At 44.7% G+C, this 14,762-nt stretch overlaps 1 protein-coding gene across 1 annotated transcript in view; it reads left to right on the top strand.

The window, feature by feature from the left end:
* The window catches only part of gli3 (GLI family zinc finger 3), an 88,282-nt gene that overhangs the window by 46,557 nt on the left and 26,963 nt on the right, over positions 1-14,762 (top strand). The window contains exon 4 of the mRNA XM_069512578.1: positions 2,173-2,278. Coding sequence (XP_069368679.1) covers positions 2,173-2,278 — 106 coding nt within the window. The remainder of the gene's footprint in view (positions 1-2,172; positions 2,279-14,762) is intronic.

The raw sequence follows: 14,762 nt of genomic DNA, 5'->3' as shown, positions 1-14,762 counted from the left end.
GCTGAGGGCCGGCAGCCCAGGAGTGGAGCTACGGAGAGTAAACAAAACAGATTCTGCCCTTGTCTAACACCGGCCAATCTCTCCGTCCCAGCATCTCCTCATCCCTCCTTCCCTCAGCAGCTCTGGAATCGGCCGAGGTGAGCCAAGCCAAAACTGAGTCATCAGGAGGAAACTATTAAACAGACAGAGATGGAGTGGTCAGATAGCTGCCAGAGCTGTATGGAGGAGGCTTTTAATACTTATCTCTGCGTTTTGAAATCAGCCAGGATGAAAACCCTCGAATGGTTTCTCAAAGTTTGGACAGAAGTTTTCTTTTCACTCATCGAGCACAGTAACAAACCACAGTCAACAGGGGCATGAATTCCTTATGCTTGAAGCTTGTTTGTGCATTTCTTCACTTATAATAATATATAATACTTCCAAGGCTAATATTTGGGGCATCAAAAAGGGAAAATTACACAGTATCGTGGATGTCTGAGCCTCTTTGGGCTCTCTGGTCTGGACTCTCCATTTGTGTGGTTTAGTGCAGAAACTAATGGTGCTCCAGCAGATCAGGGTCACTGCCAGGATGTTAATTCATAGTGCACTCAAGAACCGCCAGCATGTAATGTCTCAACACATACAGCGACGATTGATTCTGTTAGTGTGTTTATTTTAAGAGGCGTCCACAGAAATCCAACCGGTAACAATACAAAATTATATATATATATATATATATATATATATATATATATATCATTCACAGCACGGGAAAGGGTGGAATTGAATGGATTATTTATTTACCATTACCACAACTCACAGTTGCGTCTTCATTTTTTTAAACCATTTCAAATATAGCCCCTGAAACACAATGACTGACAACTGCTTGAAGCAACGTGTCCGCGACTCGCGAGCTAAGCTTTGAGTATCGTGTATGCCTGTGAAGACTCCGGTCATGTGAGAGGTTGGAGACAGACAGGTACACCGACCAATCAGTTTATTACATACCAACTATAAGTACTCATTACCTCACCTAGGTGTCTCAGTTTGAAGTTTGGGCATGTGATACACAATCGTACCTGCGTTGGCGCAATGATCATCCCAATGAAAGAACGAGTGATGAGGTAAACAGACCTGAGTGGTGCTGGGGAGCAACACCTGCTGTGTTGCCCAGTGATGCAGCTGCGTTCGGCATCATGCATGTAAAAGCTCACGGGCACCCCAACCGGTTGGCCATCTGCCCTCTTGGCAAAAACTCTCCAATGTTTACAAGCAGAAACACACAGCTAGCAGCCTCGGAGACTTGTTGCGTGAACATGTGCAGACTCTGACACATGCTTTGCCTCAGGGTGGTGATATGCCACTTGGCAGCAGCCTCAGTAGAAAGGCAATAAAGTGGCGTGAGATTTGTTCAGACAGTGTGTGAGTGAAGAAGTGATTAATTTGTTCTCATGTTGAAACATAACAGTTGCAGTGTGTGCAACAGTCGTGTCGTTTCTGTCTCTCTGTGGAGGTTTTAACCTTCAACCCACAGGTGGGCAGTGTTTCAGAAGAAAATCCCACTCGTGGTTAACTTGTTGCAACTTTTCCAACAATGGATGCGCAGTTGCGACACAAAATTCCAGCTTTAGTTTTTGAGATTATGGTGCAGAGTGCAGTTCAGGTTAGAAGATGAGGCAGCACATCAGTTTCAATTTCAGGGGTAAAAATAGAGAAAGGCCTGGGAGCTCATGTTATGCAAATGTTTTAATGTTTTATCTGGCGGGGGGGGGGGGCTCTCGATTCTCTCTGGCAGTTGTGACAAAACAGTGAAACGGAAAAGGATGTTTTTGTTCTCGTTTCGTACGTTTCAGTGGTTGTACTTAAACATCATCCTTTGTACAAAACCATATTATGCTTGGCTCAGTGAGAAATGTGTCATTTGGCTGCTTTTTTTTACGGTTATTTATCTCTGTTTATTTTGAGTTCTGTCAGCCTTGAGACATTTACAGACTTCCTCAGCGAACATTTTGGAGCCGTGCAGCTTTTAGCTCGCTTAATGAGGTCTCATTTGGGTGGGTCTGCAGAAAGATAGCAATCAACCACTGCCTTTCATTATGGCTGCTATCGAGATTAGGAGGGAATGAAAAACCAGTGGTTTTGCAAAGTGTAAAAAAAATAATGGATTTTCTTTCTCTTTTCTTTTCTACACAGCTGCGCCACAGTTCTTCCCTACCTTCCATCCTCCTGTGCCCATTGACGACAGACATGCCCAGGGACGTTACATCTACGAGCCCTCCCCTGTGCCCCCTCTTCACGTGTAAGTGTCTCAAACTCTCTGTGTTTTATGTCAGAAATTAACCAAAGCCCAATATTCTCCTCGATTGCAGGCATGTGCAGAGTAAAAGAATCAAGTAGATGGATAGCTCAGCCAATGTGACGGAACCCTGCTCAAACTCAAATATCATTTTAAACATTTTGTTAGAACCTGGCCTGACCCGGAGTCAGGTCGTGTATCCACACTTACACTCAAAGCTGAAATATTGCCAATCGTACGTGAGAGAACATTTCATTCAGTTGCGTTACGAACATCGGCGGCGGCAAGCTCCCCATTATTAATGGTGATACAAATCGAGCCCCTCAACCTGCTTCCGCCCGTGGGCGTGGAGCATCCTCCTTGTGGGTGCCGAGCGCCTCTCTTTCCCCTTTTAAGGATCAAAAACCGCAGCCCTGTGAGTGCGCAACATGATCTGCGTGTCAGAGACACACAAATGAACATGTGTCAGAGACATGGAAACGAGAGCTGGGCGAGGGGGAGCCTGGGAGCGTGTGATTCTCATAAGAGCAGTGATCAAGCCCTGTCAAGAGAAGGAAGCAGTGCCTCCGCTGACATCTACCCATCTCTGACAGACACAGATGGGCTTCTGACACATGAACTGTATGCAACCAACCATCCCGCCTCATCCACTCACATGCATGTACAGTCTATGGAATGGGAGTGGGAAGAATTTGTAAACAGGGGACTCCTTATTAAAGTCGTCTCATGTTTTCCCAGGAGTAACTGACCGGCCAGCGTCACAGAGAACTTCAAAGCACTTCACTTACATTACACTCTTTTCTTCTCTCCCTCTTTTCGTCACCCTCTTTCACTCTTTCTACATCTTTCACTCTTGCCATCATTTGTATTCTTTCGTCGGAACAGTGAGTAACACAAGAAGATGCTTCATCGTCCTTGTGGCGCTTGTTTCTTACCCGCAGACACGAAGGAAGCGATCACCACGCGACGAGGACAAATTGGATGGGGCAGCTACTTGGGCCGTATTATGTTTGATATTCTTCATCATTATCAACTCCCCCCTTCCTTTCCTCAGGAGTCATATCTCTCCCTTGCTGATGTGCCACTAAGCGTAATGAATTTTTTATGTCCCCCCACCTCTGGCCCACCCCACCTTCAACCCCTCGTCTCCTGCTCAGGGGCTGCAGCAGAGGGAAAAGGGAGGGGGGGAGGCTCGAGGAAATAAAAAAGGGAGGTGATTGATGCCCCGTGTCACTGCAAACAAAATGGCAAATATAATTTAGCATTTAGCTTATGCAGAGATAATGGGGCGAACACGCCGCGGCAACACAGGCTTGAACAAAACAGCCAGGCTTGTTATCCGTCAGGAGCGCTTTGGTATGATCAGGAGCGCAGGTTAGAGAGGGGGGAGGAGAGAAATGAGGAGTGGGGGGTAGGGGGACAGCATGGAGCGAGGGAATTGAATTAAGGGGGAGAAGTTACGCAGAGTGTCTTCAGTCACTCCGTCCGGACAGGAGTTATCTGTACGGTTGGTTTGCTGTCACTGGAGACATGGCCGTGCTCTGCCATGCTACTTATGGCCTATTTATCCAAGCCATTAAGCATAGAGCTGTTTAATATGACACGTTACGCTGAGGGGGAACTATTTGTCATTATTATAAGACAGCTGTTAAGCAGCCAAGCTTGTTTAAATCAAGTCTGTGAACTCACCATCATGCATGTTAGCTATGAATTTACGTTTGCTCCACGTAGAAATCTCATCTACTTTCGGGTCTTTGCGCTGGGAAGCAGCAATATCGCCTGCTTGATTAAAAGCAGCACTGAATCCCTGGGTGAGCAGAAGCATCATCAGTAACAGCTGGGTCCAACCACCTGATGGCTAATTGGAGTTAATTGCACTCCCAGGTTTGGATTTTAGCAACTTTTAGCTGCGGCCAAACTTTATAACCGTAGAGCTACAGCAAAAAAAAAAGAGAAAAAAATCTCCCTGATGACTTAGAAGTGATGCATTCCCCTCGATAACGCAATGTTGCTTGTAGCCAGGCCAACGACATAAAGGCAGTCATCGTGTAGCTGTCGCTTCGGGGAAATGGAGGACAGGAGCCGGCTTATGGAGAAATATTGAATTGTTTTAAGACAAGTTTTCCTCGGTGAACAGAATTAATTGTTATTAGCTCTCTCAAAGATATGCCTAAGTACACAGGGACTATTATTGCAGTACTTCCCCATGCAGCCTCTCATTACGGCCTGTAATTACAGTTGGGTTGGCCCTGCGGCAGTTCCATCAATCCCGCCAGCTTCCCCCCGCCGCACGCTTGCGAGCCAGTCACCACTGGGCATCCGTGGCCGGAGCAAAACACAGCAGACGCCCAGCAGCTTGTTTCCTCTCTGCCACAATGACACATCCACCATCTATACGTGGCAAATGAACAGGATCATATCCTATTACCGTGAAGGGTCTAATTGAAACATGTTTATTTATGGCCCCGTTCTTGCACGAGGAGAGCGGCCGTTAGCTGCGCTAACAGGCTCCAGCAATATGAGGTGGTAGAATTAAATTAAAAGCTCATAAAATGAAATATGCTCCGTATTAGCTGTTTGACACTTAATTTGCCTTCAAATGAGCAGAGGAAATCACAAATTAACTGTCCTTTGTTTTTTTCCCTCTTTACCTCACCTCCCCTATTAGGCAAGGGAGGACGCAATTACAGACAGAGGCTAATCGTTTAGTTTATGAATTCTTGTGGGGAAGGTACCAATGTGCCATTCAATATTAAAGCCGCAGGGTCGGGAGGGAAGGGGAAGGGGGTGGGGGTGCCTTCTTGTGGTGCACTTGATTTACTGGGGAACTCGTGTGTCCCCGTGAAAGAACTGCGCTTTTGAAGAGTTTCAGCAACGTCAGTTTGAGCTGAAACTGAAACCAGGTTTCTGTGACTTTCAATTCAACCAAACTCCCGTTGTATCGCACTGATCCAGGACCAGTGAAAGCTGTTTTATCTGGTCCCTTCTCTCTGACCTCCAGCGCTACCAAACAGAGAAAAAAAAAACCCTTCCTGTTCCAGAGAAGATGCTTCCTGCTTAAATAAACACATTGATCGGTGAAGAGCAGGCTCTCCATGGGAGCTCTGGTCCCCTGTGCCACCACCATTGTGCGGGGACCAGCTTAATGAGAGTTTTTGGGGGGGATGCAGGGGGCCAAGAGAAGAGCCAGCTTCTTTCATTCTGGCTTTTTTTATTGCTGGACTATAGTACACAGGAAAACAAAACAGTGCCCCTCGTGTGGCTCAGCCCCGGCTGTCGGTCACCCGGAGACGGCTCAGAACAAACAGAGGTATTCGGCACAAGTCAATTATCAGGGACAGAGTTTGCTCTGGAGTCCCGGGCCCTCGTGCTGTGAGAATGGGGCCACAAAAACAACAAAACATTCTTATGGGATAAGCAATTGACTCACAGCCTTTAGTGCAGTTAACAAATGTGGATTTAGAAAAGAATCGGCCAAAACTCCTGAGTCAATGAGAGAGTTTATAAAGTTGTAAAACAAATAGAAAAGCCTGAGGTCGGAGTTTTTGCCTACTTTCAATTTGATTGAGTATTTAAGATAAAGTTTTTGTGCTATATTTATAATAGATCTTTTTGAAAATGTATAATTTGTTGAAGCATCTTATGCAAAATATTACATTTTAAACTAAGTAAATATACAAACAGAGGAGTCCAAAAGTCTTAAACCACTTTTCCATTCACTTGAACAGGAAGTAAATATACAGAATATAGATGAATGTATACATTTACTACTGTTGTATATTGATTTAGAAAAATGCAACAATCTGAATGAAGTCGTGAATGAAGTCGTGGACTGTACTTTCTGTCAGTGTGGGGGTAGAATGCGTCTGGGGGTTGTGAGGGTGTGTTTCCGTGTTCCCAGCCTGTGTGGTTTTCATTCAGGAGTGTGTTTGTTCAGCTGCGGGCCTGGCCTGACTGGAAGGTATTCTGGAGGTACCAGGGGAGAGCTGCGGCATGTCTCAGTCATTGCAGCACAACCTCAGCTCTGAAATGGTGAACCAGGAAGGAGTTTGTTGACTTTAATCCGTTGCCTCAGAAACATAATTTAATGTAAAGATCCATCGAAACCGAGCGAATCACCTCGTCACCCACTGACTTCCATCATTTTACACTGTTTCTGCACAACAGCTCTACTTTACACACTCACTCGCTCTTTTTAAAAAAAAAATGTGTTGACTGTTGTCTAGTTATTTACATAAACTGTTGTCAGAGCGCCCAGTCTGGGCATAAAGGAGCGGAATGTTGCTTAGCATAAAGACCACAGTCTTATCTCCACACCACTTTCCAGATGGGATGAGGCCGAGCATTGCAACACATATATATATACGCAAATACACACACACACACACACACACAGTGCAGACGTAACAATAGACAACAAAATGCAGTCTAGCTTTTATAGAAGCTTGATGAAAAGTGTTTTTAATTGTGTGGCTTCATTAGTCGGGTGATTTCACTTTGCTCCGTCAAGGCCTCGTGTTATAGTCGATATTTCGGTTTTCAGTTTTTGTGCTTTATTTTTATGGACGTGGTAGCTGGACTTTGTAACGGTTTATTTTCTGTTATTTACAAGCAACATTTTAGTTTACACGTTAAAGTATCTCATTGATATTCACATTTGAATATTGTCTAGACGAGAACAGAATGGGAAGTAAGGCCATAAATTACATTAGGAATTGATGATTATTTCGTAATCGCGTCTGATCATCTCTGTCCAGATATGGCTGCTGTCACTGAGAAGCAGGCGGAGGGAGACGAGGGCCACTTCTTCATCCTGCGCTCCAACTGTCCAAAACCCATTCTGTGTGACTTCGTAGGTCACCCCTCTCCGGTGCACTCACTGGTTTCCCTCCATCCTCCCCTCTCTCTCTTTCCATCTCTCCCCCTCCTGCTCCCCCTCTTTAATACTTTCTCTATGGAGTAAGTCAGGGGGACAGGCGGTCACGCAGTCGCTGGCTTCATGATTAATGGTGTTTATTCTTGACAGAAGGCTCCTTTATTTATCTGCATTGCAGTTTCACTGATACTATCAGTCACCTGAATGAAAAATATTCAGTCATACCAATTTTGCAGAATAATTGAGTAGAGTCACTTCCTTTCAGTTTTTTCCCCCTCTCCTCTCCCCCTCGCTCTCCTCTTCCACTCTATCTGGCAGCCTTATCATCACCACAGTAATTTTCGCGCTGCGTTGTTTGATATGGAGAGGCTGGCTTTAGCCGCATTTGACATAAAGCCTCTTCAATTTTCACTGGAGAGGAGAAGAAAAAAAAAAAGGAAAGAAAAGAAAGTTGTGCGCCACTCTGTGAAAATGTACGAGGAGGGGAAAATATCTCTCCCCTTTTTTCTGAGGCAATTTCAGGATTTAGAGAGAAAGGAGATAAATGCCTAAGCAGAAATGTGGGCAGATTGAAGTTACAGTATATCTTTTTTTTTTTTTGTAATACACCAGTTTCAGAGGCCTAAATGGGCAGTGTAGTCTTCTTTCCCCCCCTCTCTCTTCAGCCGGAGCACAGGACCATGATATTTTGAAGGCACCTGTGTATTTTGAGAATGATGGATCCAGCAGGTACAGGGGGAGAGGAGGAAAAAAACAACTTTGGCACAGCAGATATTTGACAAGGCCTGTAAAGGTTTTAGGGTTGAGTCATTACCCGTGGAGATCTGTAAAGACATGTTCCAAAACTCCACTTACCGGGCTAGGATTACCTATGCTGAGCCTGCAGCAGCCTCTGTGTCTACTACATATTTGTATTTCTCCCCCTGTTATTAAATATCACATGCATTTTTTATGTTTTCTTTCACTTTATGCTAAATGGTTTATGACTCATTTAGCATGTCTTTCAACCAAATAGTAATCTCTGCTAAAGACTTCCATCGTATTTCCAATCTACAAATGGATTCCTTACATAACACTTTACTCATGCAAATCAAATCCTGTTTGATTATACGTTCAGTAAATATTTCCCATTCTTTGTGATTCTGTGTTCGTCCTTGGTTGGATTTCATTTGAGGCTGCATTCAAAAATATATCTTACACTTTCGATAAAAGGGGGAACACATTAATCTCTAATACAAGGCCTGTGAATTTGCACATGTAACACATTAGCGGATTTGATTTTCTACACACAAGTCATTTGCCCCTCTTCATGTTTGAGATCTCAATTTGTAGCTCTCCCGTGGAGCACAATGGAAAACCAGGTCTGAGGGGAAGAGATAACAGACAGGTGCCAACAGCTCTGTGTGTGTGTGTGTGTGTGTGTGTGTGTGTGTGTGTGTGTGTGTGTGTGTGTGTGTGTGTGTGCGTGCCTGGATGCACAAGCAGCGCACACACACTCTTGAAACATTTTCTCCTCAGTCATTTGATTTATTATTTCACTGCCATTTTTCTAAAATTTTTCCATTTTCAGTTCTTCAGCTTCCATTTCTTATATTTAAAACAAATTAACTGAAATTCTCATTTGTTGTAGTTAACCTCATGTTGTATTTAAGACATTTAATTACTGTATGCAAAATAAAGATTTTATTCATGTGTTAAAATTATATTATGTCTGAGATAATACAACTAATAATTATTTTCATTGCTGCATCTGCTGATTTTAATATTAATTTTTTGTATAAAATGAAAGTTGAAAATTGTCCATCACTGAGGACACAACCCAAGGTGATTCACATTTTTATTAATCTGACATTTGCTCTAAAACCAAAATATTCACTTATATATAGGTACATATTTTTTATTTTAACATCAAACAGCATGTGATCTGCAGTGTGATGAAGGGCATACAAGTAAAAAGCTTATAAGAATTTTTTCTGTGGTAAATTATTTGCTGGGTGTGGACGTCTGTCAGTTTTACGAGCTGCGTCGCTTCTTAATTGGCTTTGTAAAAGACCCTCCTCTCATTGGCGGGGAGGTATTAGAGAGCAGCAGCGACTTGTCAAGATATTACCCATGCAGCGCTGGCAGCGCGCCGTCTCACATCGTCTCCACAACCTCAGGCAGAAGCCGCCCTGACGTCTGCTTCTCTTCACAAACACTCGTCCTGCTTTAAAGAGGCTGTCATGTAGAATTTATTTTCTGCAATTTGAGGAAATACGTTTTCTCTCACGAGAAAGGAAATATTTTGCATCTTATTACCTTGTGCAGAATATTCAGTTGTAGTTTTAAGAAATCAGGAGTCAGTTGACAGAGTTTTGACTCAGCCTGTGCCCTGCAGACGTCATGCTGCAGCGGCGAATAAATGTGGAATTTCCATTACTCTGATCTCTGGGCTCTGGGCTCCCGACCCTGCGATCCCACTCTGGGGGCCAGTTACAGCAAGTAACGAGAGCAGGGGAACAGGGTCATAAATCCTCTCCAACTCTCCTCATTTTCCATCCTCCCTCTGTTCCACCTTTTCCTTTCCTCCCTCTCTCTCTCTCCTCTGCTTCCATCCCTCCTTGTCAAAGTCCTTCAATAAATGATTTCGTAGGAACGTAAATGCAACAATGTAAAATACGACCACATGTTGGTTAAACAGTTCCGTTCGTCGAGCTAAGGACCCCTGACAGTTTTAATGTGGGAGGAAATGAGTTCATTACCTCTCTTTTTACAGCTTCTGCACCTCTTCTCCTCCCTTTTTCTATTTGTTTATCTTCTAAATCGCAGAGGATTTCGCTCCTTTTTACACTCTCCTCACCAATGAAAATTAATTCATATCACATAAAGCGATTCTTTTCTTTCAGCCCTTTTGTTATCTCCCTTATCAGATGTGGCGTCCATTACATCTGATAGTGTGATAGAAGATGGTTTCATCTAATAATGCCGTTTGGAGTTGGGTGTAACCCAAAAAGAAATCGTTCTCTATTTCTGTCTCCCATGATACTTTTATTTTTTGATAGCGTTGAGGTCAGCTTGTAAAGTTTTTTTTTTTTACTCCAGCGAACGTCCAATGGGAGTTGCACAAATATGCACAGTCATGCACGCAGCTGCAGGGTGACGGCTCTTTTAAGAATGCATTATTTTTTGTTGCGTGTCCATCGTTTATTTGATTCGCGTGAGTGATTTGTGAAGAATCAGGAATGACAGTATTATTCAAAGGGATTAAATAAAGGTGGAGAACTTCTTGTTTTGCTCTTTCAGACAAATAAAAGAAATGTTACCCAAATTGGACTTATTAGGAATTCCCATTCACATCAGTTTTGTTTCAGGTTTGTGAAACATTCTGCTTCGGGTGTTTCCAAAATTTCCAGAGGTCCGTGTTTAAGCCTCCCAAAGCTTAATCAAGCTCGAGCTTGGCACCACCACGCACTCAGCCCCTTCATGATTAAATATCAAGGAACTCCACTTGACATTTTATTAGTCCAACAAGATGGATGAAATGGCCAGAATAAAGTAGGCTGTGTCTGTTCACTTTCCCACCAGCGCTTGCCTTTCTTCTGTCCGGCTTTTCTTTTCCTTCCCCTCCTCTCCGAGAAGTATGTATTAGGAAAACGTGATGGATTTCATTCTGAAGAGGAGATTTCCAGTGCTGAGAAGGAAACATACATTTATGTGTCTTGTACCTGATGCTCCTGTTCTCTTCCCTCTCGTGTCTTAGCTCTCCCTCCCTCCTCTTCCTCCCGACCCCCTTTTTCTCTTCTGTTGTTCTTCCTCAGATCCCTGTCTGAAGGATTAACCATCTCCAGCGGTGTGTCTCTGCTGTCTTGTAGCGCCGTGTATTGTTTGTGATTTGCTCAGGCCCATCCGTGCGGCTGCTCATTTCAGCAGCCCAGTGTGACGTGGTGAATTGAGGAGGGGATCATGCCGAGCCGTCTCACCGAGCTGCTCCTCGCAGCCCTGGGCCACACTCATTCTTCCAGCCGCCCCTCACCTGCGATGGGATGTGCGCACACACGGACGTGCGCGCTCATTACCTGACTTGTCAGGGTAGTGAAGGCGATGGGGTGTGGAACCCAAAACCCTGTTTAGCTGCAGGCGTCAGGAAGGATAGGAAAAGGAAGGATAGATTTGCTTCCTCGTTGTTTTCAGAAGTTTAACACTTCAGCACCCTGGAGTCCCCTCCTGTCTTCTCCATAGCCTGGGGCTTGCCAGAGGAACTCAAAACACTAACTGCGAGCTGCGCTAATTCCACCTGCACTTGGTTTGAAGAAAACAGCAATCAAATGTGTAATTTGCAGCAAAGCAGAGCTGAAGGTTGAATGTTCCATGTAAAGTGATTGCTCTATTTGTAGAGGGGGGGGGGGGGGGGAATCAAGCACAGGAGAGGACCGAAAAAAGAACAAGAAAATCTGTTTCATGAAAATTTGTTTCATGTTTGTTCCCAGCCTCCTTGAAATGACAGGAAAAAAGATTTTGCTCGTTTTGTTTCATTCCACTTTCATGTTTTCATTTTCTTGCTATATACTGTGTTGATTCGTTTTGGTCGACGTTCTTATCTCGATGGTTGAAATTGCATTTAATTGCAGAGTGGAATTTTTCTTCAAGCAGCCTGAGAAAAAAAACACACCCCTGCTGCGTGGCAAAGCCAAACATAAACTTTCCAAAACGACGAATGTGTTTGGTCAGAACTTAGAAGCAGTGAAACAATGTGAGTCTCACTTTTTTTTTTTTTTTGATAAAGCATAATCCTCTCACTTTGTTGGGAGTGCAAGAATCAACGAGGAGCCTCTATCTGAAACAAGTTGCATATTTCCTGTGTGACACACCTTCACCGCGTGTGTGACCCCTCCTCGGAGTTCACACAAGAGCCTCTGACACCTGGGCCCGTTTGTTATGAGTTAAGTCCGTCACACTCACCGACTCCTGTTGATAAGCACATGTTAGTGCTCAGGTAACATGGGAGTGATACGTGCTCGCAGGGTTGTACTGTACGTCTTCCTGCTAGGACAAGTGTGGATGATGTGACTGAAACTCACAGGGGGAGGAGACGGAGAAACTAAAGTAGAACGCTGGGTATTCAAGTGGACAGCTGTATGTGTGTGAGTGTGTGTGTGACTGTTGGGTGTATGGGAATGTCTGGCACGCCTCCAGAGGTATCCCACAGAGAGGGAATCCTGCTTGATGGGACCATGAATAGAAAGTTTTCCCCACCCCCTGAACCCACCAGGCCCTTTGATGTCAGGGGGTCACACAGAGCCCTCGCAGCCCGGGAGAGTGGGGGGGCATAGTTCCAGTGAATGCCTGGCAACCTCTCTGTGCCCTGCCAGGTCCGTGCATGGTCTGCTCTGCCCGGCCCAGAAGAAAGGCCCACGAAGAGGAGGGGAGGGAACCCAGAGTGCAGGGACAACAAACTTCGAGTCTCACAAAAAAAAAAAAAAAAAAACTACACCATGAAGTTCTGAGGCTTAGAATACACCACTGCTGACATGCCCCCTTGAATATAAAACAATGGGGCCACAGAAGCTATGGGGACGACATGGAAACTGCGGGGCTGTGATTTCTAGCACGTGTTCACTAATTCCTCTTTTACACCAACTTCTTCGGGCATGAAACACCAACTGACTACGCTCCCATTGCCAGTATTTACTTTGTGAGTCACTGTCACAAACGTGTCTCAAACCTCGCTGTCCTGCACCTTGCACAATACGAAGAAAAGTTAGCGGTTGTGTCATTGTGTTCCCAGGAAAAGTACACAAACCTTCAGGGCTAATTACTCGCCAGTGTCTGGATGTTCAATGCTTGTCATAACGTTGAGCCAGAGAAGACGCAGCGTCGGCATCTAGACTGCCAAAGACAAGAAGAAGAGATTAGGTGTTTACCTGGGTGTCGTCTTAATGCCTGACAAAAGTTCATGCAACTGGATCATGTGTAAAATATGTCACTAAAATAGAAAGTTTGGACATGCAGAGCTCTGAGCAAAATCTATTTTCCCGGTGAAGGCCGTGCGATTTGTTTGAAAGCTCTAGAAGAAACTTCTACCTCAACCTTGAGGTAGTTTTGTTTTGCCAACATTTGATCATAAATTCCTTCAACCACTGAGAAATAATCAAATCGTCCGTTTGACAGCGGCAAAGAGAGAAACGTGTCAGTTACAGCTGTACTGTGTGATCAGCTACACAGTCAAAAAGAGTTTAAGCTCTTAACGTTGTAGGCAAACAGACGTGTGTCAGTCAGGTTACTGAAATATTTATGACATGACAATCACGTGTCAGCATTTGTGAAAATCTTTATTCACCACGTGCGTCATTTTAAGCGTATCCACTTCTCTGAGAGTGTAATGGAGTGTTTGCTATCCAGAGGTCTCTAGTTTGACATGAAGGACACTGGATCTGAATACAAAACTAAGCTGAGTTTAAGCCGCTCTGTAATTATCATTACTAACTTGTAAAGTCATTGGAAGTCATTGGAATGTGCTTCAGCCGCAGAACTTAATGAAGATTCTTCTCCCGTTGAATCATTAAGAAGCCAGAGTCTATATCTGCCTCCCTCTGTTTGTCTGTCTCCTCGTTTCTCTGTCTCTTGTCTCAGCTCCCTCTCCTCTCCTCTCTCTCTCTCTCTGGGACTCAGCTGGCTCTGTTCCTGTGGCCGTTTGATCTCACTGAAAGGGTTTGGAGCTTTAAAGTGCTTCTGTTTCCGCTGTCAGGAGCCCCTCTCTTCCTCCTCTCTGGTTTAGGCTTTCAGAGCGATGGCAGCCCTGTGGCTGGGTGGGTTAGAGGGTTGGCAGTGGAGGAGGGGGGGGGCGAGGTTTCTATAAAGGGGGTGAGATTGAGGTGAGGTTCGGTGGTGGGGGGGGGGGGGTGAGCGTGTGATGCTGCCAGCCTCGGTCAGGAGAGCAGCCGACACCTGAATGATCCCTGTGCCCTCGGTTCCCACCTCGCTCAGCCTCTCGCGGCCACAGGCTCGACGTGTCAGAGGAGGCAGTTCTACACTGGTTTGACCCGTGTGCTGCTGAATGTCCCTCCATTCAACATCAGGTTAAAATTCAGCACAACATGGCTGCAAAAGTTTTATTTTGTCAACCCGGATTGTACTTTTTTTCCTTTACTGGTACTCACAGCTCACAACACAGCTGTTTTTGCTCTGACTACAAGTTTGATGAGGATTTTCTCTGCATCACTCAGTACTCAGGCTAATACTAGACCATCTTTGCAGTTGCCCGCTCAACAGTTAAACCATACAGCCAACGTAAAACATGCCACAGCTGTTGAGTTGAGAACCTGAACTCTCTCTACAGAAAAGTGTGGTTTAGTGGTTGAAGAGTATAAATATATATATGAAGTTTCCATACGATCCTTTAGATGCCCCGTGCAGTAGCTGGTTGTGACCATGTAAGTATTGGGCTCAGGAGGTAGAGCGGGTCATCCAGTACCCAGAAGGTCATAGGTGCGATTCCATCAGTTTGAATATGTGATAGTAGCACAGTGTTTCGAGGCACTGAATGAATGCTGAAAGTTAAGACCAGAAAAGTTCCATATCAATGCTGTCCATTATTCACTGCGCCTGTGACCCAACCATCCATCCATCAACAGT

The sequence above is a fragment of the Paralichthys olivaceus genome, chromosome 17 (genome assembly GCF_024713975.1).
Source record: "Paralichthys olivaceus isolate ysfri-2021 chromosome 17, ASM2471397v2, whole genome shotgun sequence".
In the NCBI taxonomy this organism is placed as follows: domain Eukaryota; kingdom Metazoa; phylum Chordata; class Actinopteri; order Pleuronectiformes; family Paralichthyidae; genus Paralichthys; species Paralichthys olivaceus.
The sequence above is the reverse complement of the archived record's forward strand: the minus strand, read 5'-3'. Positions and strand labels throughout refer to the sequence as shown.